We start from the raw sequence: 24,005 nt of genomic DNA on the forward strand, positions 1-24,005 counted from the left end.
CGATCAACACTTCAAATAAAACACCTGAAAAAGTGTAAAATGTGGGACCTTTAAATATAAATTTTTGTAGTGACATTAATTCAGACTATTTTAAAGATCCAGCTCACTCGTATCCTTTATAGATTTAAAATAGTGTCCCTTTGAAATATACTCTGTTCTTCTGCTATCCACCATTGTGAATATCCGCAAGCTGAATATGTAAATCAATCACTAATCTTTTGCTGAAATCAAATTTTATGAACCCTGTGCACCCTTTCCACTTATGTACACAACTTAAAACCCATTGGCTGTGAGCCACGATACGATCTATTAAATCAAAGGGACGTCTTTGGGATGGCTGCTATGCGAACTCTTTTTCTGCAGCCTGGTAAAGGTCATATTTGATCTGTGAATGTATTTGTGCTGTGCAGACAGCTGTAGGGATGATGTTGACTCTCTCCGCTGTAACCAGGCAACAGTGAAATGCCTTCCTGAATCCACATTATATCCACAACAACCCAGGGACTCTATTTTCAATAGGACACCATTTTATCATAAAGCGGCTGAGGAATTTCATTGATCGACCACCTCGCCGTGTGAATACAAATCTGCTTAATTCTCTTAGTCATGCCACGTAATAATGTGACTCGCTGCCAGTTGTGCATCTTTGAACTTCAGTACCCTCTAACAGAGGATAGCTGCGGCAGCTCTGAGATGGATTGTGTGTACCAGTGAATAACAGTTTTAATTCAGTACTATCCAAAACATATCACTTTATTACAATGTTTGAAAAAGAACATTAATATGACAAAATCGGGCAAAACAAATTTATGATCCTGACATGTGAAATCTTAAAATGTTTTTCACTTCACCAAATTCTTGTTTTCCTAACCGGCTCATGATTGCAATGAGAATAAATTGGTCAAAATGGCACCTGATGTGCCGTTACATGAAGGTAGAAGAAAATGTCTTCTTGTGAGCTTATTCAAGAAATTTAAAAGTACATGCATAAGTGGAAATCAAAGAGATGTACCTTATTTTTTTATTTTATTTTTTTTATTTCACAACCTGCTCATATTTGTTTTGATGAAAGTACGTAAGGAAGGCCGGGGGTCAGCAGCTGTACTCGGACATTTCATGGACCTGCAGGCCCGTGTCAGTTGGAAGACGCTGCTTTGGCGTCAGCAGCAGCTATCTTTGAATATGCACCATCAAGATAAGCTCTCACTAAAGTCACAAACGAGTTAAAATATCTATACAGTATTCTACAGTTGTGTCTTGTCTCTGTTTTCCTTTGTGTCTCTTAGATCCGTGGTTCAGGTGGAGACACCTGAGGACTCCCAAAGACCACCTCGGCCCCGTTTCTGAGAAGCCCTCAAACTCAAACTTGGTCACGACAGGATGAGATCTGGAAAATGTGTCAACGAGCGGTGATGCCTCACGGGTTCTTGTAGCTGGCGGATTTCTTTCCGCTGACCATGTAGAGAGGTGGGATTCGGCCTATACAGGTTGATGGGTCACAAAGGCCCGGTGGTCCTGAGGGTCCCCTTGGACCGGCTGCTCCTGGGATACCGGGATTTCCTGCGTCACCACGTTCGCCATTTTTGCCGTCTTTGCCAATACCCGGGGCGCCTGGTTCACCTGAGGAGGAGATACAAAACAGGTTAAGTATTATTAAAGCCTTGTTGATGTAGCTTCCACTTTTTGAGTGAATTAAATTACTACATGCTGTAAAAGGGACAGACACCTTGAATAGCAGTGGACATTTGTTGGACACACGACCCTATTTTCAAAATCATGTCAAAAAGCAGTTTCATCCTCTTTAGAAAAATAAACAGGATGGTATATGACTGGACAGCATATGGTCAATGTGCGAAACCGAGGACGTCATCGCGTCATTTTATAACCACGACATCATCCGACAAAATCATGAAAGACTGTGTTGTGATTTCGGCTGTTATGTCTTATTTTGTCTCGCCCTTAATAGAAACTGTTTGTGCCAATTCATTTAGAAAGTGTAATGGCCAATGGGCAAACTCGGCTGACCAGGGGTGGAACTATGATCACTCAGTCAGTCAGTCAGTCGTGGACATTCGTGATTATAGATCTGTCGTCATTATAGTTTATATTTTGTCACACAAAAAGTGAGGATAACGTAAATTTAAGTAAAATGTATGGACATTTTGAAGACCCCAATGTCAGATATAGTCCAGCCTTACCTGGTGCACCGGGTGCACCTGGGCTTCCTTTGACACCTACGCCGTCCTCTCCCTTGTCTCCCTTGTCTCCCTTTTCCCCAGCATCACCTGCGGAAGAGAAGAGCACACAGAGGACGCACAAATTAATGGCGAGATGAAATGGAGAGGCACACTGTTTCCACAGTTATGGGGATGTAATTAGGAAACTTAATGACTCCACTCTAATTCAGCCTTGTTTGGTGAATCATTGATTGTATAATGTTATGCATGGGTGAATCCCTTCTTTTTCCGCAGAACGCTGTACATGACCGGTGTACTGCCGGAGCCCACAGCCTTTGTTTTCTCTAAAGGATTCATTTAATTTCTTGCCACCACGTCCGCTGTAGCTCTGGATGCTCTCCAAGAAAATGAAAAGAAAAGCGAAAAGCTATCACAGCACCAGAGCTTATCCATCACTGTGCTGCTGAAACACACACACACACACACACACACACACACACACACACAGCATTTGCAAACCACTTAAGGTGTCTTTGTTGGACTTCAGTATTGAGCAGTGGAAAAGGTTTACTGACCTTTCTTGCCCGGTCCGCCTGGAAGTCCGAAGAAGCCCGGTGGGCCTTTGGGTCCCATCAGCCCTGGAGCTCCTGTTGCTCCTGCTGCTCCAGCTGCTCCAGGGGGGCCAGGAGGTCCTGCCGGTCCAGGGGTGCCAGGGGCACCAAGGGCTGCTGGCATCTTCAGCAGCTCTTTCTTTAACGCTGCTAATTGTTCTAAATGTACAGATAACAAATTCAATGAACACACTAAGCAGTTTATAGTATTCACCTGTAATAACACAGTCGTATCACGGGTTAAATATGAGTTAAGACGGGATAAGATCAAATTAAAGTGAACAAACTGCACCTTCCACAACGGCTGAGCACATTTCCCGAAGCTGCTCGTCACTCACTTTCGGGCCCTGTGAATCCATGAACATCAGTGACTGATGGTTGGTCGAGCCACGACTACAGGTTTATAATTTATCACACACATACCCTGAGAACTAGCAGGAAACACAAACCCTCTACATGCTAGCAGCTCTGTGAGGCTGTGCTTTGACCGAAATGCCGGACCGAAACATTAGCTTGCTAAGAATGTGTACATGCTCTATATTTGTAACTGTAACACTTACAGGTAGACCTCTGGGACCTGGCGCTCCGGGAAGGCCTGGTTCTCCCTCCAGCCCTCGAGCTCCCATCGGCCCGGCCAAACCCTCGTGTCCCGTCTGGCCCGGTCTGCCATCGATGCCCGCTGCTCCTCTTGAGCCCTTGTCTCCACGCTGATGTTGAAAGAACACAGATCATCACCGGTAGAACCTCATTCCTTGTTTGTATGTGTGTAAAGGTTTCATCAAGACACGTGGGGGAACTAGATCAGCTGGTTTACGTTGTTATAATTCATTTACAATGCAAGCCAAAATAGCAGGTATCACAGCACACTGGTGGAGTTATCTGTTTCTATGTGAAAAGATCCTCAGGAAACAGCTTAGAGACAGAAGTGCGCTGCAGCTGAAGTACAGACGGTAGATTTTAAATACCTCTCCTTTGAGTCCAGTAACACCAGGAGGACCCTGCAACAAACAGAGATCAGCTGACATCTTTCAAACCCACTGACAGGAAAAATTGTCGCATTTTCCAAACAGATATGAGTCCTCAAAACAACAAACGTGGCTCCACGCACCTGGTCTCCCTTCACGCCGGGATCTCCCGCCATTCCCGTGTCGCCCTGTCCATTGAAGAAAAACAATGGTGAGTGACCGTCATTCATCACAGATTCATTTAAACAAATACAGACATTATAATAGTCCTCACCAGACTTCCTTTTGGTCCCATTGGTCCCATTGGTCCCTAAACAACACATGGAAAAACATGATGCGCTTCACTGCACCTGCAGACTCTCATCATAATCAATGTTTTAAAGTAGCAAAGGTAAAAAAAAAGAGACTTGTCTTACCTGATCACCTTTGTGTCCAGTGTGACCCTTGAATCCTTTGGCACCGGTGTCACCTTTATCTCCTTTATCACCCTGGAAATACCACATTTTATATCGCGCACATCTCTTCTATACATGTTTACACTTCTTAGGATTTAAATTTAAGTGTCAGTTTATGAAACTTTATGATAATATCGTCTCACCTGGATGCCTGCGGGACCTGCGGGCCCCACCGGCCCCTGTTTTCCTGTTTCACCCTGGAAATTGATTATAGATACAGTTAACCCATCAACCATAGTTTACCCGTCAGCTCGGTGATATGTACCTGAAACCTCTATTGGAAAAAAAGCAACTAACATCCGTCAAAATCAACAGACGGACATTCACATTAATGGAGAGTAAGTGTAAACTCACAGTTGCTCCTTTAACTCCTGATTTTCCATCTTCTCCATCTTTTCCAGTCTCACCCTGTTTGGACACAAATGATTGTTGATGGGTTTGAAAATATGACTTGAATCAAAACAGCTAAATAGATAAATATAATTATGAATATGACAAGAGGCGTAATGGGGTTAATCTTACAGTTTTCCCAGGAAGTCCAACTGGCCCGATGGGTCCCTCAGCACCACTATCACCCTAAATCCACAAAAGAAACGTCACTGAGTTAGACATCAGTTTTTATCTTTATCAGCACAAACACTCTTCTACTGAAATCGACTGCAGCAATAAAATGTTGGATATACAATGTGTAAATGCCTCATTAAATAGCAGATGATTCCAATTACCTTTGCACCAGGGGGTCCGACGACTCCCTGCTTCCCCGGCAGGCCCTGGGAACAACAAAACACCGTATGAAAAGAAGCAGAAAATGAATGTGTCATTGCTGCGGCATCCTTCAACCCTGTGTCTGTGGAGTGTGTTGACAAGACTGAAGGCCGATGAGGTAAAGTCCGACACATCTAAAACTTTTTAAATACTTGTGAACAGGGCAAAGAGTCTGCAACAATAAGACGATTAATCGATTAGTCTGCACTGCTTTTCTGCAGCTGTTTTGATAATCGATTAGTGGTTTAAATTTTTTTTTGTTCCGGCCTCTTAAACAGACAAAACAAGCAATTTGAAATTGGGAATGGCATCTTGTCAATTTTTTTTTTTTTTAACTAATCAAATAAATGAATCTATAATGAAAATGATTATCAGTCGCAGCCCTGATCAGAATTATAACTACAAGTTCTTGTTAACGTCCAAGCCGAGAGACTGTCTTTAAGACGTGAACACTAACAAACAGTAACATGGGAATCTTTCCCACCTTTACCATCCACCCTGTATGAGCTGAATGAGACCTGGAGCTAAATGCTAAAAGCTAAAAGCTAAAAGCATGCTAACATACTGACGTTTACCATATTCACCATCTTTGTTTAGCATTGAGATATTTCACTGAGAGCCACAAAACTATCCTTGCTGGTGGCGCTGGAGAAAAGGTCGAGAGATCACCAGAGTGATTACGATTCAGTCTGTCATTGCCACTTCTGTAGCCGTGCTGCCAGCATGACTGAAGAGGCAGAAAACAAACCCTCTGCTGACCTACGTGTAATACTTAATCTTATTATGGCAACAAAAACAGACAGATGTGTATCCTTACTTAAAGAATACACAAGTTCCCAGTTACGCAGTTTATATACGAACTGACACATCATCCAAAAAGGTTTCCTGGAAATAAAAGACCAGACTGTGTATCTTCTTTTAGGAAACGGTGAGATAAATCTATGAAATCTAATGCACCTTCTCTGTTTCTACAGTCAGTTTTACCATTCGAGCCACATCTGCCGCCTCTCACCTCGCAGCTCTACAGGCAAAGGTACTGTAGATGTGTTCTTGGCATCACATTGTCTTTCCTGCTGGTTGCTTGACTTCTAATGATTTATTCATCTGACCTCCCCTGTAGCCTCAAACAGGAGCTCTGCCCTCTGCTTTCACTAACTTTGCAATAAAAAATAAAATGGTCCAAATTCATAATTAACGACATGACCTGTAATTGATGATACGTGCAGACTGCCACAGACTGTTATTGATGTAGAAACACAATGAATATAAATGATGTTGGACTTACTGGAATACCCACAATCCCCCTGACACCGCCAGCTCCAGGTGTACCAGGCTCTCCCTGTTGAGTAGATTCACAGTTTATTGCATACAAGTAGAATAATCAATAATACACACACACACACACACACACACACACACACACACACAGCACAGAAGCTACTATATGCTACATTTATGGGACAATGGTGCCCTCCTAACGTTAGCTAACATTAGCCACCGTAGGCTACAGGTCGTACCAGTCCAAGTAAGGCTGTAGTCACCCGGGTAACGCCTGAGTATACTGAACTGATATGAGGTGTGTTTTATTGTTTCATTATTTATATGTTACATGTTGTTACCATAAACTAAAAATCAGACAGTCTCTGATATATACTAGGAAGGAATTTAATCTTTGGACGTTTTAGCTTTTTTCCTTTTTACGTTTGATTTTGTTGATTTTTGTTTATTAATTATTCTTTAATTTCGTAAATTACAGCTACAGCTTACAGCTTTAAAAAATATGGACAAAATATCTAAATAACAAACTTCCTGTTACACATGAAAACTTCAGTCCTTAAGCAGTAAATTCTGTTCAGTATTCACATGGGTTTTACTGGGACAACCTTTCTCTGCCTGGTATGAACACTAGCTTATGGTGGATAATGTTAGTCCACTAAATAGACATTGTTTTAGTTTCCAAATATAGTGAGGTCTATAAACTGTATCAAAGGCTTTACCCTCTAAAAACTATAAAAGAAATCTTGGTTGAAACTCAATTTTTCTTTTTTGAGAGAGAGAGAGAGAGAGAGAGAAATGTTAAGTTATTGAATATTGGAATAAAACATTGGCTGTTTAAAATTAGAAGTCACCTTAGCACCATCAGTTCCAGGAAGTCCATCCAAGCCGTCTGCACCTGGCTCCCCCTGTGAGGCCACACTATACAGTTATAACCCAGTCTCACTCTAAACAATGGTGCTAAAGAATGAATGATCCACAATGCCATCAGTATACTTACCACATCTCCCTTCTCTCCCTGAGGTCCTTGCTCTCCTTGAGGTCCCACAGCTCCCTAATCAATATCAAAGCACAGGTCTTAAAACTGAAACAGTGTTTTAAGGTAATAGGTTGAAATATAATCCAGAATCTAAGTTGAAGAGTAGAGCTCACATCGTCACCCTTGGGCCCCTGCAGACCCTGACGTCCACGGATTCCCTCCACACCCTGTGAGACAGGATTGAATCAAAAGTTTATCAGTTACTTCCTGCCCGTTTGTTCTTACAGTAAAAGGAAATAGAGCTGATCAAACTAAGAACTGCTTACAGGAGCTCCAGGTGGGCCGGTGGGTCCTGGGACGCCATTGAAACCAGGAGCACCCTACGAAGAGAAAAGTCAGAACCCATTTTTTATCAGAGACACCAAATGGTTAGTGGAAAACATCAATTTAATATTTTTCAAAATGTGATGAAGGTTTGGTTTAACTTACTCTGTCTCCCTTCTCTCCCTCAGGCTCAGGGAATCCAATCGGCCCTCTTTGACCCTGCAGTGACAAAAGAGCGTTTAATATATATATATATATATATATATATATATATACATATATATATATCACTTCTCCTCATAAAGACGCATACAGCACTGAGATAATACCATAATAATAAAATGTAAAGAAAAGAATGAATTCTCTCACATCATCTCCCATGCGACCCGGTGGCCCCTGAGCACCTGGTGTCCCTGCGTCTCCCTGTGGAAAAAAACAAACAGGAACAAATTCATTCAATTGTGAGAAGAGACGTAATAATATTACACTTTTTATCATTATGTATTTCAATACATATGACATAGAAACAAGAACACACACTGGGATTTGTTGATGTTTGTTGAGAGGATGTTTCTGTTTTCACTACGTCTCACGTACCTTGTCTCCGGGCACTCCATCTTTTCCAGGATCACCAGCCAAACCTTTGTGACCCTGAAGGCCACAATGAAATTAGTTAGTCCTCTGACCCTCTTGAAATAGCTTAACGTTACAGCTGCAGTTACACATGAAAATAATGCAACGTTTATAATAAATAAATAAAGGCAATAAACTGGACACCATGATGGATAAACCATCTCAAACTTTAAGTTGATTTTCTTCACCATGTTTAGATCCAGGGGGTGAAGAATGTTAAGTGCTAAAAAACTGCAGTACCTCAAATGACCACTAGGGTCTGGCTCCAAAAGTGATTGAATCCCCATAGATTCCCACGTTAGAATGTCCAACTTTACAGCAGAAATAAATGGCAGCTGTATGGGGGTGAATTTTTATATAACTCACCGGTTTAAATTTCACTAAGGCTTAGAGTTATGCAAAACTGAGGGCCCATTTTTGGATTAACTGGGACTCAGGCGTTGCCAAGGTGGCGACAGCAGAGCAGCCCACTCAGTTTACATTAACTGCAGTGGCAGTCTTATAGAGCAGTATAGAGGTTTTGAGGTTAGACAGTGTGAACACAGTGTTTTTACTGCCTCTTGACAGCCGAAGCAGGAAGCCTCGTATTTGATAGTCTAAACCTTTCAAGACAAAATTGCTCAATTTAAATCCTTTGGTTACAGTTTTGGCTTTCACAGTGGTTAAATCACTGAACATCCTTCATTGACATTCCTCACCTTCATCCCCGGCAGTCCAGCCATTCCCTGAGGTCCAGCAGGGCAGGCGGCAGGACACTACAAACACACACAGACGGGATTGAAGTGAGACACGGGACAAAATAGACAGCCAGATACCTCAACAGACATGGCTGCTGCAGAGCCGCTTCGACTTCAGTGACTCATACTGATAAGAAATTCACTGTCACCAATCCAATTGCCATGCATCCAGGAAACATTTGGCAGAATATAAGACAGTGAAACACTCACAGCTTCCCCACTTCCCTCATTGCTGGCACCAGGCGGTCCCTAAAACACAGCAGAGTGACATCTAAAACAGCCGCGGGGGTTTAGATGTCCGCATAAGTCCAGATTCCCACAGAGGTAATGTGAAAAGAGACTGCAGCATGCAACTTCATCATAAGCTCATGATTTCACATGGAAATCTGAGCTCAAGAAGAAATTCAACAGTGTCCAGATACAGGTGACAAATTAATATGAGAGCTGTTAGAGTTACACCTGTACAGCAGGTGATCAATATACAGTATGGCTGATATAAGGCGTGCAGATACTGGTTATTCAGCTTTGTCAACATTGGCATGATACAGTCAGTGGTATACTGTTGTGTTCTTTAGATCGGACCAGGCCTACAGCACCCGGTCTATGAGAAGCCTCTGATGAAAAAGGTTACACAGTACAGGACCTGAAATCCTTGGCATGAAATACAAACACACACTGACATCCTATCAGCAAATATTGAAAATCCCAAATATCTGTATCTGCATAAAGCTCAAAATCATATGTGTGAAAACATGAAAGGTGGGAAATTAAGGATAAAGTCGTTGATGTCAACAAAACGTGGGTTAGATCTGGTCCTCACCACAGGCCCTGGTGGACCAGGAGGACCAGGAAGTCCTGCCGTGCCGGGGGTCCCTCTGGGTCCAGGTGGACCCTGCCAGTGCAAGAAAACAATATCAGAACATTTGATATCAAACAAAACACAAAACACCAAATCTTTTAAATATAGAACAGGTTAATGATGCTGTAAAACTCAGTGTGGAGCTGGTTTATAATCTTTTCTTTGTTTTATTAGGTACACCTGTAAAATCCAACAAAACAGCTCAGCCATAAATTCTACCATCAATAGTCCTGATGGTCAGCGTTATGCAGGTGTTGATTTAACTGTGTTTATTACTGAGGTCGTAGGTTGCAGTGGTGTTGACCGGACTGCGTTATACTGAGAGCTTTTTCTAATGCTCTGCCCACATTTACAAACACGAGTGGACAGGAATATTATAAACAATACGATATAATAGAATAGAATATACGCAATGTACCAACAACATAACAAACTACGACCTCGGGTCAAATCAAATCAAATCAAATCAAATCTTCTGACTCATACACATCTGAAACATGACTCATTATTTTTGTCTTGGTAAATCTGTTCTCTCTAAAAATCTATTTGTGATTTTTTCAATTGAGCCTCTGACCTCAGGCCCGATGTTTCCTTCGTCTCCTGGGATTCCTGGTTTCCCTGGTGGTCCCTGTTAGACACACACACACACACACACACACACACACACACACACACACACCAGTTAACACAGCAGAACGCTTTGCTGGTACAGGTCTGAGAATAAAACGTGAGAGAGAAAACGTAGCAAACACATACAGCGGGTCCTTCACTCGCTGGTCCCTGTGAAGACACGGAGCAAAGGATATATGAGTATTAGCAGTTTCTCCATAATCGCATCACAGCAGCGTCACCTACATGCATGGTGCTTTAATGAGGGATGTTTCCACTTACAGGAGGACCTGCGGGTCCAGGAAAACCAGGAAGACCCTGCAAGGAGAGAAATAAAGCAGCAACACTGTTACTGTATACAAAAGAAAACCAAAAACAATGAATGGATGATTTTGCAATGATCTAAATGTTTACTCACTCTCTCTCCTACAGACCCTCGGGGACCCATTGGGCCTGGAGTACCCTGCAGACACAACCACACAGTCAAATCAACATGGCGACAACGTTCACTGACAATGACTATATTGGATTTCGCTCATATTTCTATTTCATATTTCAATATGTTTTTAGAAGAGAAACAGGGCCTGGGAGAATAGACACTCACTAACACACACACACACACACACACACACACACACACACACACACACAGTACTGGCAGACATTATAAAGAGTGTTGTGCTCAGTGTATGAGGTGATGTTTCCTACAGAAACTCCTGGAAGACCAGGCAGGCCTCTCTGTCCAGGAAGACCGATCTCCCCCTGCTCCCCTTTGCTGCCCTGGGAAACAGACACAACAAGAATAACAGGAGCTTTATCTTCCCTCCTGAATCTCCTCGCACTGTTGCTAAGATACACAGAGGCAGTGACAGTCAACATTTAATCAATGGAAGGTGGGCCGCTCTCTCGTTGTTGTTTCCTTAGATCAACGACAAGCCCGGCTCTCGCGCAGGGCCATGCAGATAACAGACGGGCCGGACAGGAGCAGAGCGACGATGAATGACGGAGACACCAGGAAACACGTTGCCTCCAGTTTACCCTCAAATTCAATCAGTAACAGTCGCTGAAAAGTTTCACGTCTGTTGTGTGTCAGTGCAAATACATTTTGTCAGGCTGTTTGTTGTGTTGTCTGTGAGAAGAAGATTCAACGTGCAGAGAGCGTCACAGAGATGAATGTGCGGAGAGGTTGCACACAGAGAGAGAGAGATAACGCTTGTTTTCTTTCCTATGTTGTCTTGAAAACGGTGACTTCCCACTTGAAGTAGACGCACTGTCACGCTCGTCAGCAGCCTGCAACTTTCTTTAGGATTTCAAGTGACTTTGTGTCAAGCAGGAGTTTTTTCTTTTTTTTTTTTTTAATCCTGGAAGAGGGGACGCAGAAAAGACGGATATAGAAACTATATTACAGCTCTCCACAGACATTTATCCACTGCAGGTTAAGACTAAACCTCCAGACCTCACTTTTTCTACAAATCATTACACACAGAACAGAAACTTCACCCTCATTTTACAAAGCATTTTTAAAAATCTTTTTTTTTGCCTCCCTCGTCAATCTTGCATCGCTTTGTATTTCTGTGTCCACGTGCACGACGTGTGTTGTCGGTAAATGTACAGCACCCAGTGGGAAGAGGGAAAGATACAGAATTGAGCTAATGTCTTGCATTAGCTTGGCAAGCTAGTTTAGGTTATGGGGTAGGTTTGAGTCTGGGTTAAAGGTATGTGAAGAGCTGTAGTGTGGTGTAAACATTTATAAAAATATATGTTGATTTGTTAAAGCCTGGTAACCCAATTGTATATTACATTATATGTCATTGATAAACTAGATAAAACCTCATCTTTGCAAGTTTTCCAAAAAGAAAAAAAGAAATCACAGCTTAATTGGAGGCACTGGAGACCCATGGCAGAAAGGAAGGGGAGCCATCGACTTGGACAAATCTGTTTTGAAACTGTGCGAATGCTTGAACAGAAGTGAAGTGAATCTGTTCCCTGACGTATCAGACGGCAAACAAAGGAGGATGCTTCAACAGGCTGCAAGTATTCTGTCAGTGAATCATTTAGCATTTTGTACTTACAGGTGATCCCGGACTGCCAGGAGACCCTGGAAGACCCTGGAGAGACGAATGAAACAACGCAGTCAAAGGAAGCAAAAGATGCTGAGAGAAGTTACATGTTGACAGAAATGGGTCAGACAAAGAAATTTGTAGAAAGAATAGTTGTTATTGAGGAGGAAATACTCACATCTCTTCCATCTCTGCCATTTTCTCCTGAGGGCCCTCTGGGGCCCTCTGGACCGGGGGCTCCTGGGGGCCCTTGGACTGATTTGTCAGGCTGAGGAAGGAGACAGCCAGTCAGAAAATGGTAAAGATACTGAAGACTCCATTGAAAAATAAAATACAAATCTATGTTTTAAGAATAGATTTAAGATACAAAATGATCGAGCTTCTTAAGATACATTCAGCCTGTAACAGCCTGCAGGCGTGCTTCTAACTGGGGCATCAGTTATAATCCATATATCTCTGTGCTAAATTGATTTACAGTCTGAATACATAGCTATGTGAAATGCTGCATGAATGCATGAATGTCTACCTACACAAACCTGGAAAAAAAAGAACAAAACCACCACCGTAAATTAGATATAGAACAAAGCAATGAGGCAATTAGACAACCAAAGCACTGAAGTAGATTATTGGCTTAAAATCACAGAGCAAAAAGAAGGTAGAAGAGAAAAATAAATACCTCAGCATTGGCATACATCTGAAGAAGCAAGAGAAATCGGATAAAGGGAGAGTTAGTGAAAGTAGTCACACCACCCTCACCAAAAGTGTCAGCAGAAGCGCACCTGTTCACAATCATGGTAGTGAGTATATCATGCTGATACACAGCCCATAGTACCACCAACACTCCCCCAGGTTAGCCTGAATCTAATAGAGTGCACCAGGCCAGGAAATATTTCTGTCTACAGTGGATAGAAACATTTGCATCTTGATACAAGTGACTGAATTAAAAACTCTCTCCAGATAATCCTAATTCATTCCACTGCATCCTTTACACACAATGAGATGTGAGACAGCAGAGTGGCATTTTCATTATAGGCTACAAGTACTTCTCAGAGGCAGAAATCTCATTAATTTGTGCTCACGCCGAGCTGAAATGAAAGATAATATTCAGTCATAGATGCCATAAGCCCCATAGCACCTGACGCAGTGTGTGTGTGTGTGTGTGTGTGTGTGGGTGTGTGTGTGTGTGTGGGTGTGTGTGTGTGTGTGGGTGTGTGTGTGTGTGTGGGTGTGTGTGTGTGTGTGGGGCTGTGTGTGTGTGTGTGTGTGTGTTTTCATGGCCCTGTGGATGACATTGTTGTAACTTTTCTGGAAACAGAAAATGTCATGGTTGCCTCGTGCTGCATCAGCCTCTCTGCCATTAAATGCTTTCTCACTGATTTCCCATTAGTTTACACTGTTGAATGATTTCTAAAAGCCCGAAAGCTTAAAGATTCCCAACAGACAAGATGGTAAGTATGACTGAATGAATTAGCAGTGTGGGGGTAAAAATACTGTGCTATGACAATATAGCACTATTTCAAGTAAATGTACAAAACATTAATTTGAACGATAGACTGTGGCGTCCGTATTTGTTAACCTAAAGAGCCGATTAACTTTTAGAAAAATCAGACCTTCCAGGTTACGACTTGGTTGTTGACATGAAAGATGCTGTTAAGTCAGAAACTGGCGATTAAAACATCAAATTACATAAACTAAGCTTAATCTCGGTTAATCATAAAATCACTTTTCAGAGGCAAGATTTTCTGTGCGTTAAGACTGAGTGTGAGGCAGTTTTTAGAAGTGGCACAACTGCGTACAAACTCAGTGGAAAGAGTTCATGTTTATTCAGGGGATTTATGTCTCTACTTAATAAATATACAGAGACAAGTGGGAAATAACAGAAAGAACTACAGTTCAGTTAGCACGTGTTTCTAGCTAGCTTACAGCTAACGTCTGTTTAGTGTACTGGCTGTTTGGGGCAAATTAACATAGACACCACAAACGGTGCAACACTCAAATTTGGATGAATCAGTTAATTAAGGCTAAAACTAGCTTCACTTCCTGTCTGAACCTCTTGCTGAGGTTAAATATCGAAGCTAAAGAACCTAATTTCCTCTAGCCAAACAAAAGATGAAGCTACCTTGTGAAGCTATATAAAGCTCATGCTAACATAGCTAAACTAGCTTGGTTAGCTAGTTAAGCTAACTTACGTCTTGATTCCATTCACTTTGCTGTGCGTTCCTTAGCAACAAAAGGTGGACAAAACCCACCTTTAATGGCGGCAGGTATTGTTTTGCACTCCCTGTCAGCTGATAACAAGTAGCAGCAGGTAGTGTGTCTGCACCACGGAAGTTAATTAAGGTAATATGTAACCTGTTAAATCATTGTCTATTCTACTAATATTTATATTAAAATTTTTGTGTGGAAAACGTCAGTGCTAAACCTTTTCAGCTCAGATGTAGCGATGCAAAACCATCTTCTTGTTGTGAGGCCACATGTGGTAGTTGGGTACTTGTTTTTTTTTTTCGTGTTGCCAAGTGTTACACATATTCAGTGCTGAATTTAAACGAAACAACGGTAACCACACGACTCTGGCACTACGCGGACTACGCACGTCGTTAATTTGATCGCACTTACTCTTTGTTATTAAAGTTGCAGTTTGTGTTTTTTGGCCAATGAGATCATGTCTGCCTGGATCTAAACTGCTCTGCCTCTAAGAAAACTTTGTAGAACTACAGAAGAATTTGACAATAAAAATAAAAACTCTTAATTTGTAAATTGTTTTGGATGAATTGCAACTTCTGGATGTAGTAAAGGAAACTGCTTTGTAGGGTATTTGTTACACCTCTGCAGCTCCATCTCAGCATTTCTGCCTTGTTTTCCTTCCAGCTTGCTGGAAGCCCTATCAACCTGAATAAAACCACAAACCACAGCAGATGCTGAGCAGATCTGAGTCCTTGTTACTGTACCTCAGTGGCCGGCAGCTCGTTGCAGCTCTCTCTCTGGGCTCTCTTTGGGTCGCAGTGAATCAACATCCACTGGAGCTCGAACTGAAAAGAGATTTTAACATCACTGGAAGTGCAATAGGATGTGCATTTTCATTTCATTTTCATAAGTGACGTTGAAAAAAGTTTTTTGGTGCTTTGTCATGGTGCAGTTTTGTTCTTGGTAGTTTTGAATTAATGCACGCTATATAGGTTGCAATTTTCTGCAGGGATTAAGTTTTTTTTTCTTCCTCTGGAACCCAGCTGAGCAGCTTTGCTGTGACAGCAGAACTTTAAAATTATAGCAGAGCTCAGCACACATGTAAACCTGAATGTGTTTGTTCACAGGGAGCACCGTTCCACTGATAGAGCTCATTAGGAGAGTCATGATTAAATGCAGAAGGCAATTCTCCATCCTCACTCACCACTACGGAGGCGTCAGGATCAGCATCCAGCCTGCCAATGAGAGTGTCTCCCTCTGTGTTGATGGGGCCTTTGCCCTTGATGGGTTTCTGGTCCACGGGCTGGCAGTCCACATACAGAGTGACCTGGTCACGCTCCACGCCGATCATCACCTTGTGCCACTTGGTGTTGAAGAGCACAGAGAGGCCGGGGAAGGTGACGGTCTGCAGGTTGCCGTCGGCACCCATCAGGAAGTACTCCAGGGCCTGCTGGTCGCCATTCAGCCTCAGTCCGGCTTGTTTGTTACCGTCTTCGTCCACTACTTGCCAGACGTTCCACACCTTGTTCACCGTGTTCTTGATCATGCGGAAGGTCGCCATGAAGGAGTACTCGTCCGGGAAGCCACGAGGAAAGTTTAGCCTGAGAGGGAGGATGTAGAACAGGGGTTCAAATCAGCTGATTAGGGTTCAAGTTCATCAAACTCAGAGATATTATAACATGCTTTTACTGAATGACACTCAAAAGAAAAGGCCGAACACATCTCTCAGCTCGCCAGGTTATGAGTCCTTAAAATATATTTTATGTCAAAGTTAATTCATGATCACAAATTAAACACCACTCAGCAAAATGAAGAGCGAGATGTGGATAAAAATAACACAAAGGCTTGGCAGCTCTGCCCTTGAGAATCAAAGAAGAATAAATTACAGCTACAAGCTTCAAAGAAGCAAAGATATTGTAGTTTTTAAGGCATGCTATTGTATCACAAACGAGAGGCTGCCTCAGTGCATAAATCACTGCTTCAATTACACAATGCAGTTCTGGTTAGTATCCCCAGTCTGGTGCTTTCTGTGTTTTTAACAAGCCACATTCTCAGTTGGTGGTACATTCATAGATGGGCGCTGCAGCCGGACTTTTACCGTCTTGTAAACGATCAAGGTGAGGCAATAAAAAAAAAGAGTTTCCTGTAACCCAGTAAAGCAAATGAAGACCACTGTCTAGCTTTGCCCCAAGGTGAGAAAGTCTGAAGTATGTGCTGCTTTTGCCCCGCAGAAGAAAAGAACAGGGAGTGCAGCTTAAAGCAAAGACGGACTTCAAAGCACAGTCTGTGTCGCTGGACTGGTAGGGGAAATAAACACGTATTTACATTCAGTGTGACAGGCCCGAGTGGTGTCGACACAGGGTGCCAGCGAGTTACATAACAGCTTCTAAGGAAAGCTGGCCTGCAGGAAAAGATTAGCCAAAACAGACTGGAGCAGGCACACTGGGAAACACCAGAGACGTGTTTGGTTATGTAAAGCGATAAAAACCACCCTCTGTCCTGAAACCTGTATTTTTGCATTTTTGTCTTGACAGGATTTCATTCACTTTTGTTTAAAAAAAAAAAAAAAAAGTGCAAAACACAAGCACAGAAATGTCTTCATATCGTTGTGGTAGTTGTTACGCAGAGCTGGATTATTGACTGGGCAAAAAGAGGGCAGCCGTCCCAGGACCCTCGACTCCCAAGAGCCATGAATCTCCCATGGTTCAATACGTGTCTTTGATTTTTTAATTTGTGGCCATTCATTGGAAAAGTAGCAGCACCAACTTTACACATGATGTTCAGTTTTTAACCCTGTCCCCTAAAAGTTTGGTTTATACACAACAAATTAGCAACAACAGAGATATTTCGAAGGAAACATAAAGCAGAATAGATGATGTTTTCTATTAACATAGTGCCGTGATGGACAATTTCTGTTGGAACCCTTTTTGGACTCCTATGTTTGGTCATTTGTTTCATTTCCTGTTTTATTTTTGTATTACTTCCCTTGTGTGTCTTGTGGTTATTTTACTTCCTGTCTTTGTCCCGTTTCCCTCATGGTTGATTGTCTGCCCCGCCCTAATGTGTTTCACCTGTGTGCAATTACCCTCGCCTCCCTCGTGTCTATTTAGTCTCTGTGCTTCCCTTTTGTCTTTGTCAGTTCGTCCTGTCGTCTGTGGTTCTCCTGTTTGCTTCGGCTGAGTTTCTCCCGCTGTGTCTCTTTGTGCTTCCGCTTCAGTTCATCGTGTTTTTTGTTAGTTACACTTTCAGTTCCTCAATTTTGGCCCTTTGTTATGGATCTGACTGGATTTCATTTCTGTTCCGTTAAGAAATCTTTATTTACCACCTACGCCTTTCGTCCTCTGTGTTTGGTTCCAAAAATAAAAACTGTGACACGTAGTTCATGTCTTTGATAAGTCACAAATATTATGTCAATAAAACATCCATAAATAACTGTGGACTCCATCATATATGTAGCACTGCAGGGTTATTAAACTACTCGTGGTTATGTTTAGACTCTCACAGAACTTGGTTGAGCTTAGAGAACGATCCAGGTCTTTGTTTGACACAGAAGAACTTCACGGTGACTTCAGACGCAACCTATTCAACCAAAACCACCATCTTTTTCTTTAACCTTAACCAAAACACTGTTGTTGCAGGAACCAGACCACAGACGGGACTCTGGATGTGAACGCTGGATGTCTTTCACTCCCACCACGTCCAGGTGCAGTTCATAAATGTGGGGCTTCATTTACTCAAATAAACGAAACTACATCTGAATATAACCCAGCCAGAGGTTTTAGTTTATCACCACAGTGGGAAAACAATTGAATGATATATAAATGTAATTTCTAGGAAACAGAGTTGCGTGGGGAGCATGGTTTAGATTGAGAAAGTAGTTGCAGAATTTCATGTGTGACTCTGGGGGGAGCTTTTCCAAAGCTTGAAACAAAATACGTCTGATAAGATCATCAGTTTTCTAAAAAATGAGGTTGGAGAATAGAGATTTTTAACTGAAATTGTGCATCAAAAACTGGGGTATGTAATTTGAAAGACGTGAGGTTTAACCAGGCGGTGTGGGCCTAATGAAAAGAGAGCATTTGTTGCATTGTGGGTAATATAGGATCCAGTGTTTTTTGGAGCTTGAAGCATAATCAATGAAATTATATTCAAAATGGTTGTCAATTTTCTGTTTGCATTATTTTGGATTCATTGACTTGTAGTTTCAAAACAACAACCATTTTTTTTCTCTCTTTAAAAGGGGGGGGGGGTCCCACTAGGGGGGATCCATGGTTTATTTTTAAGACCAAGACTCCCATCTGCGTCACAACTAACCTTTAATTACAAACTGTGGAAACTCTTCACAGGAAGCCACTGCTGTCAGCACCTGTTATTTGGTTTTATTTTCATTCTGGGAGTCCATACAACTGAAGATAAATCATTACCGCCTGGTGAAATATGTCTCTTCACATTTCCTGGAGATACAAAGTACGTGCTTTTCTGCCCACTCACTCTCTCTCTCTCTCTCTCTCTCTCTCTCTCTCTCATACACACACAAAAATACCTCCACTCTGGTTTTGCGTCTAAGAAATGCCAAATAGGTTCAGACATGTTTTTCTCTACCAATTATACGCTGCTCGCCGTGCAGTAACATCTGTGCCAGACCTGTAATAACGCAACACCTGCATCAGGAGAACACTGCTGCTCTCTCCAGCATTTGTCTGTATTTTTATCTGGTTTCTTTTAAAAAGAAGAAAAAAAAAAACCTCTTTACTGTACTTACATGGTTGGAATTTGGAAGTTGGCCTCCCTGTCGAGGCGGTAAGCCACCTGGAGGGGGGTGGAGCCGTCCACCTTCCTCACACCTTTCAGGGGGATCACGTCCAGCTGGAACTGGGTGATCAGATCAAAACCTACGAACGATGCACATGATGATTGTAATAATTCTAATTGTAATAAAAATTATATTGTAATCATTATTCATATGTAAGAGTTAAATACTAATGATGATACAAATAAAATATAGATAAAGTCTGATAATATATATCATTACATTATAATAATTACTGCTGTTATTAATACAGTAGTAACGACAACAGTAGGAGCAACATTCTTCGCATTCAAACTGTATAAATTAGGACTGTTCATATATATGTATATATATATAAACTAATAATTATAATTACTAATAACTAGAAATCAATTCATGTTATGTAGCAATAACTATTTTACAGCTGTTTGATAATACTGGAGGGGATCAAATTCATGTTTTTTTCTATCCTTATGGATAATTATTTATTTTATGTTAAATTACTTTTCTGGTAATAATGAGAAAGTGATTTTGTTGTCACAACATGCAGTATAAGGCTTTTTTTTTTAGATAATATATTATTACATAATCTTAATTAAGAGACAATGATTTGTAATATTAATTAATTTTGGTAAGTTAGAATAATGTAACATGTTGTCATGATCATGAATTTATTGCTTCATGATCACAGGAAATTTATGGTAAAGTTTATGTTGAAATCACAAAATGAGGAAACAGAAACAAATAACTTTTTTCTTTGGTTGAAACTTCATTAAACCTCAGAGCGGAGTGCGTGCAGATGTGTTGAACTGTTTCAAACGGGCCAGTGGTGAGCAATTACAATCTTGCTGAGTTCGAATTGTTCCAAGTCAAATTCTGTAAAGCTCAAGTGGAACATTTTATTTGGCTCATTTGAAATCTAAAAGGTGTCCTGAGGCACGAGGCAGCCCACCCTGTTCAACTAATTAAACTCCCCACCTTACTTCAGATAGTCTGTTTTCTCTTTCAGGAATGTTTGAGGCTTGTGGTTTTTCCAACTGCTGCTTTCACTTCTGTTTGAAAACAGCCCAGCTATAAACAATCATTCCCAGTTTGACTAAACACGCTTTTACCTGGAAGGTCATCTTGTCCGCTTCTCATCGGCGGGCAGACGGTATCACCGTCCAGCCGGTTCAGGTCGAGTTCTGACGGGACAAAACAAGAATAAATAATCTCGTTACACTTGTTCTTTGCTGGATTTGACAAACGCAATACATTACCAGTCAGTTTAATTCAGTTGGTGTATTGCAGGAGGCCGACACAGGGGAAAAGCAAGGTCTTTAATGTCAGAGTGGATTAACATCACAATGCACCGTGATGTATTTTTAATGTAAGTTTTTCTTACAACCACGTTTAGTGTGTTTCACATATTCACACATTCACACAGACTGATCAACACAGTCTCCTGGGATGATGCGGGAACTCCCAGACGCCTTTTTATGATCAAAATTTGTCATCAGGAACGGAAACGTAATGTTGATAAATTCAGCAGCTGGTGTTGCATGACTGTGGTCACAGCCGTATGTCATCTGAAACATTTCAGAAGGTCAATATGGCAGGTGAGACTCTCTCCTTGTTATTTATTTGTATGATTTATCGATGGAAACTGTAATATATCACACTTGTATTTGATTTCTGTTTTCATCTTTGATATTTCTCAGCTGTTTGAATCTATAAAAAATGTATGATTTTATGTTGCTGTTTTATTTTGTTGACTCTAATCTACAAAATAAAAGACTGGCTTAGTTTTTCACTCCCATTAACAAACTTTCATTAAATATATACATGTATATATATATATTAATTGTATGAGACTTTATAAAAGATTACACTTCGGACTGTTTGGCATTAGAGTTCAGATTTCACTGTCATTGGCATTTTTCATGCAGTGGAAAATCAATTCCTGGAGTGTGTCAGAAGAGGGCGCTATCCTTGAGTCTCAACCGTACAGATGTGAAGGGGGGAAAAGCCTCTAATAAAAAAAAAGAAGGAACTCAATGAAGCGAGCGTGGTGACAGCCAGAGGGCCTCCCCAGTCAATAACCTGAGTCAGCTCATTTACCGTGAGCAGCGTGAACACAACACATCTGGAAGCTGTTCCCACATCCCACAAAACTGCTGAGAAATGAGATAAAGTGGTGAGACGGTATTTATAATCCCATATTTACTACCACTAAACACTTATCTGACTGTGCATGTGGGCCTCAAGTTGTTAAAGTTACTGTCTGCCGCGGCATTACGCTCAGAAAAGCCAGTCATTAGTGCAACGAGCGGGAGACGAACCACAATTAAGATGTCACATGCAGTTCCATGTGTGTGCTGTGAATTTGCACATCTACCTTATCTGGCTCTAACTCGCTGAGCATTCATGTTAGATTTATTGTGTCCTCCAAACAGCAGCAGAGAATGGGTTTGTTGTGATTATCAGAGGGGACATTTAATCTGATTTAATCCTACGACACAGGCCAGTACAGTGTGTCTGCTATTTCTGGCCCTTTAGCTTTGTGAGTTCTGATAAAGAGAATGACCTAGCAACAGTCAACAAGCCGCCGTTAACATTAACCTGGTTCCTCTTTGTCTGTGTTTGCAAGACAAACAGATGCACGGTAATGGTGGTTTTCATGCGATGCACACGGTACACTGATTTTGTGATTGTGCGTTGCACGTTGCGCTGTGGGTGACTTACGTCCGAGTGCCGGAGCGAGGAGGAGGGACAGCAGAGCCGTACAGACAGGGAAGTACGCCGACATCGATGGATGCTCTCTGTTCAGGAATGATGGAGAAAATCAGAATTCAGTCATGCATCTAATTCTCTTTGACAGTTTCTTGTGTGTGTGAATCAATATAACACCACTGGGATAACAGAGGTCACCGGCAAAGTACTACTTTGCTCATCCTGAGCACATGAGGAGACAGAAAATGTTTTCACTGTTCCTTCAAAATGTGCTGGCTTTGCATCCCAGTAAGGATGACTGTAAATAGGATATGACAGCAAAGGCCAAGTGGAGGTGGAACAATTGTTTGACGTAACTTTTTAGAAATGAAAAAATGCAGATACAAACAACTCAACTATTTCTACCGTGTTTGTGATGCGTGCGAGTCCAGCCCCACATGGTGTGTCATGCACAAGATTAAGTAAAGCTTCAGTTAATTTTGGAGGAAATCGAGCCATGGAACTAGTGCTAGTTAGCTAATCTGGTCATCTCAAATATCTTACAATGAAGTGTAGTTAAAATATTGTCTCAAAGGTCCAATATTTTACACTTTTCTGGACTTTTATTTGAAGTGTTGATCCATAAGAAGATATATTTGTGGTTTTAAGAACCAAAAACAATCTCATTATAGTTTTTCATCTCTCTCAGGCTTCTCTCTGGAGCTCTAGTAACAACAGGTCAGTGAGCCAATTAGAAGAGAGGAGGCTCTGAGCCTCTCTTCTGATTGGCTCACTGATCTGACTGTTTTCTGAGTGATCCTAAAAAAATATAAGAGATTTCAGGTAAAACACTCAGAGAAACCAAATCCTGCAAGGTTTGGATGGTAGGTCCAGGTGGGCGGGGCTTGAGGGCATGACTGAGGTCGGTCACTGCTCTGTTGTGACATCACAAAGTTCCAGAAGTCCTGACGGCTGGTTTTAAGGCCCTGTTTCTGAATACAGCCTGTGTGCATTTCTCTGTGGACTGAGGCTTTGATACTTTCACATTATTAATATAGAACCGAGCCCTGATCTATAATCAAACAACACATGGACATCTACCTTTATACAATATGGGACCTTTAAAGGCTGAGCCCTAGAAAAACTAATAAGTGGATACTGAGTTGGGATTGCTTTAAATTTTTAAATGAATTGTTTTGAATACTGAATACATAATGAAGAATATATTATTTGCCACTGCCTGCATTGGAAGTGGAGATGTGCCTCCACTCAAGTAACCTAAGAGCTGTATGAATACTATTACACACTGGACAAGGTGGATGATAAATGACAGCAATATCATGCAGCCTTTTCCAAGTGATCTTACACAGCGGTGCACTTGTCTAAGCAGTGTTACATTATATCCACACTTTCACTTGCATTATCACACACTTCGTCTTTAGTTTTCTTTATGTATTCTGAGTAGTGACAGCTTTGCACAGCAGTCCCAAACCCATCATCATCATGACAGATAGTGATAGCGAGGACTCTTTTCCAAAAGCAAAGGTTGTAGCTTGTCAGTCTGGAAAATGAATGATGTAGAGGTTGGCATGGCCCGTCCCCACTGTGTGAACTCTTCTGCAAATGTGTAGGTTATCTTGAGAAGTACGTGCATGTGTGTGCGTACAGTCAGAGACATGACTAATGGCTAGGTCAGCAAGGTCTCTTCAGAGGAGGCGTTGCGCTCTGACATTATGCCCTTCACTTAAAGGACCTTCCTCAGAGCCCCAGAGGGACTCACTGCCCTCCACGCCAATCCATCTACTGATGCATGTCACGGATGAAATGTGACATAAAGGAAGCCTTCACTGTTTAACCCCTAAAGTTTACAAACTATCTAAGCTAAGCTAATG

General features: G+C 41.6%; 1 protein-coding gene across 1 annotated transcript; it reads right to left on the reverse strand.

The window, feature by feature from the left end:
* Positions 1 to 1,417: 1,417 nt before the first annotated feature.
* LOC111228183 (collagen alpha-1(IX) chain-like) lies at positions 1,418 to 22,210 on the reverse strand. Its single transcript, XM_022753987.1, has 37 exons — positions 22,147 to 22,210; positions 20,535 to 20,606; positions 19,396 to 19,525; positions 15,838 to 16,234; positions 15,398 to 15,478; positions 13,126 to 13,143; positions 12,628 to 12,717; positions 12,462 to 12,497; positions 11,098 to 11,169; positions 10,808 to 10,852; positions 10,672 to 10,707; positions 10,537 to 10,560; positions 10,355 to 10,408; positions 9,742 to 9,813; positions 9,132 to 9,170; positions 8,883 to 8,939; positions 8,149 to 8,202; positions 7,921 to 7,974; positions 7,717 to 7,770; positions 7,554 to 7,607; positions 7,401 to 7,454; positions 7,249 to 7,302; positions 7,103 to 7,156; positions 6,259 to 6,312; positions 4,934 to 4,978; positions 4,731 to 4,784; positions 4,563 to 4,616; positions 4,352 to 4,405; positions 4,170 to 4,241; positions 4,028 to 4,063; positions 3,897 to 3,941; positions 3,754 to 3,786; positions 3,349 to 3,495; positions 3,081 to 3,135; positions 2,753 to 2,947; positions 2,199 to 2,285; positions 1,418 to 1,620 (listed from the first exon to the last, which is right to left on the reverse strand). Exons 1-37 carry the CDS (start codon positions 22,208 to 22,210, stop codon positions 1,418 to 1,420), a joined length of 2,799 nt encoding a protein of 932 aa, XP_022609708.1.
* Positions 22,211 to 24,005: the final 1,795 nt, after the last annotated feature.

This window comes from Seriola dumerili, unplaced genomic scaffold (assembly GCF_002260705.1).
Source record: "Seriola dumerili isolate Sdu_G_001 unplaced genomic scaffold, Sdu_1.0 BDQW01000202.1, whole genome shotgun sequence".
Lineage (NCBI taxonomy): Eukaryota > Metazoa > Chordata > Actinopteri > Carangiformes > Carangidae > Seriola > Seriola dumerili.

Bases quoted from the DNA above. Each gene is read 5' to 3' on its own strand.
- LOC111228183 (XM_022753987.1), bottom strand. From the start codon at position 22,210: ATGTCGGCGTACTTCCCTGTCTGTACGGCTCTGCTGTCCCTCCTCCTC. The intron at 10,561-10,671 runs GTAAGTGGAAAC...GTGTCTTCACAG, and splicing joins CTGGACCCGCAGGTCCTCCT to GGACCAGCGAGTGAAGGACC. The intron at 2,948-3,080 runs GTGCAGTTTGTT...CTGTACATTTAG, and splicing joins GTGCTCAGCCGTTGTGGAAG to AACAATTAGCAGCGTTAAAG.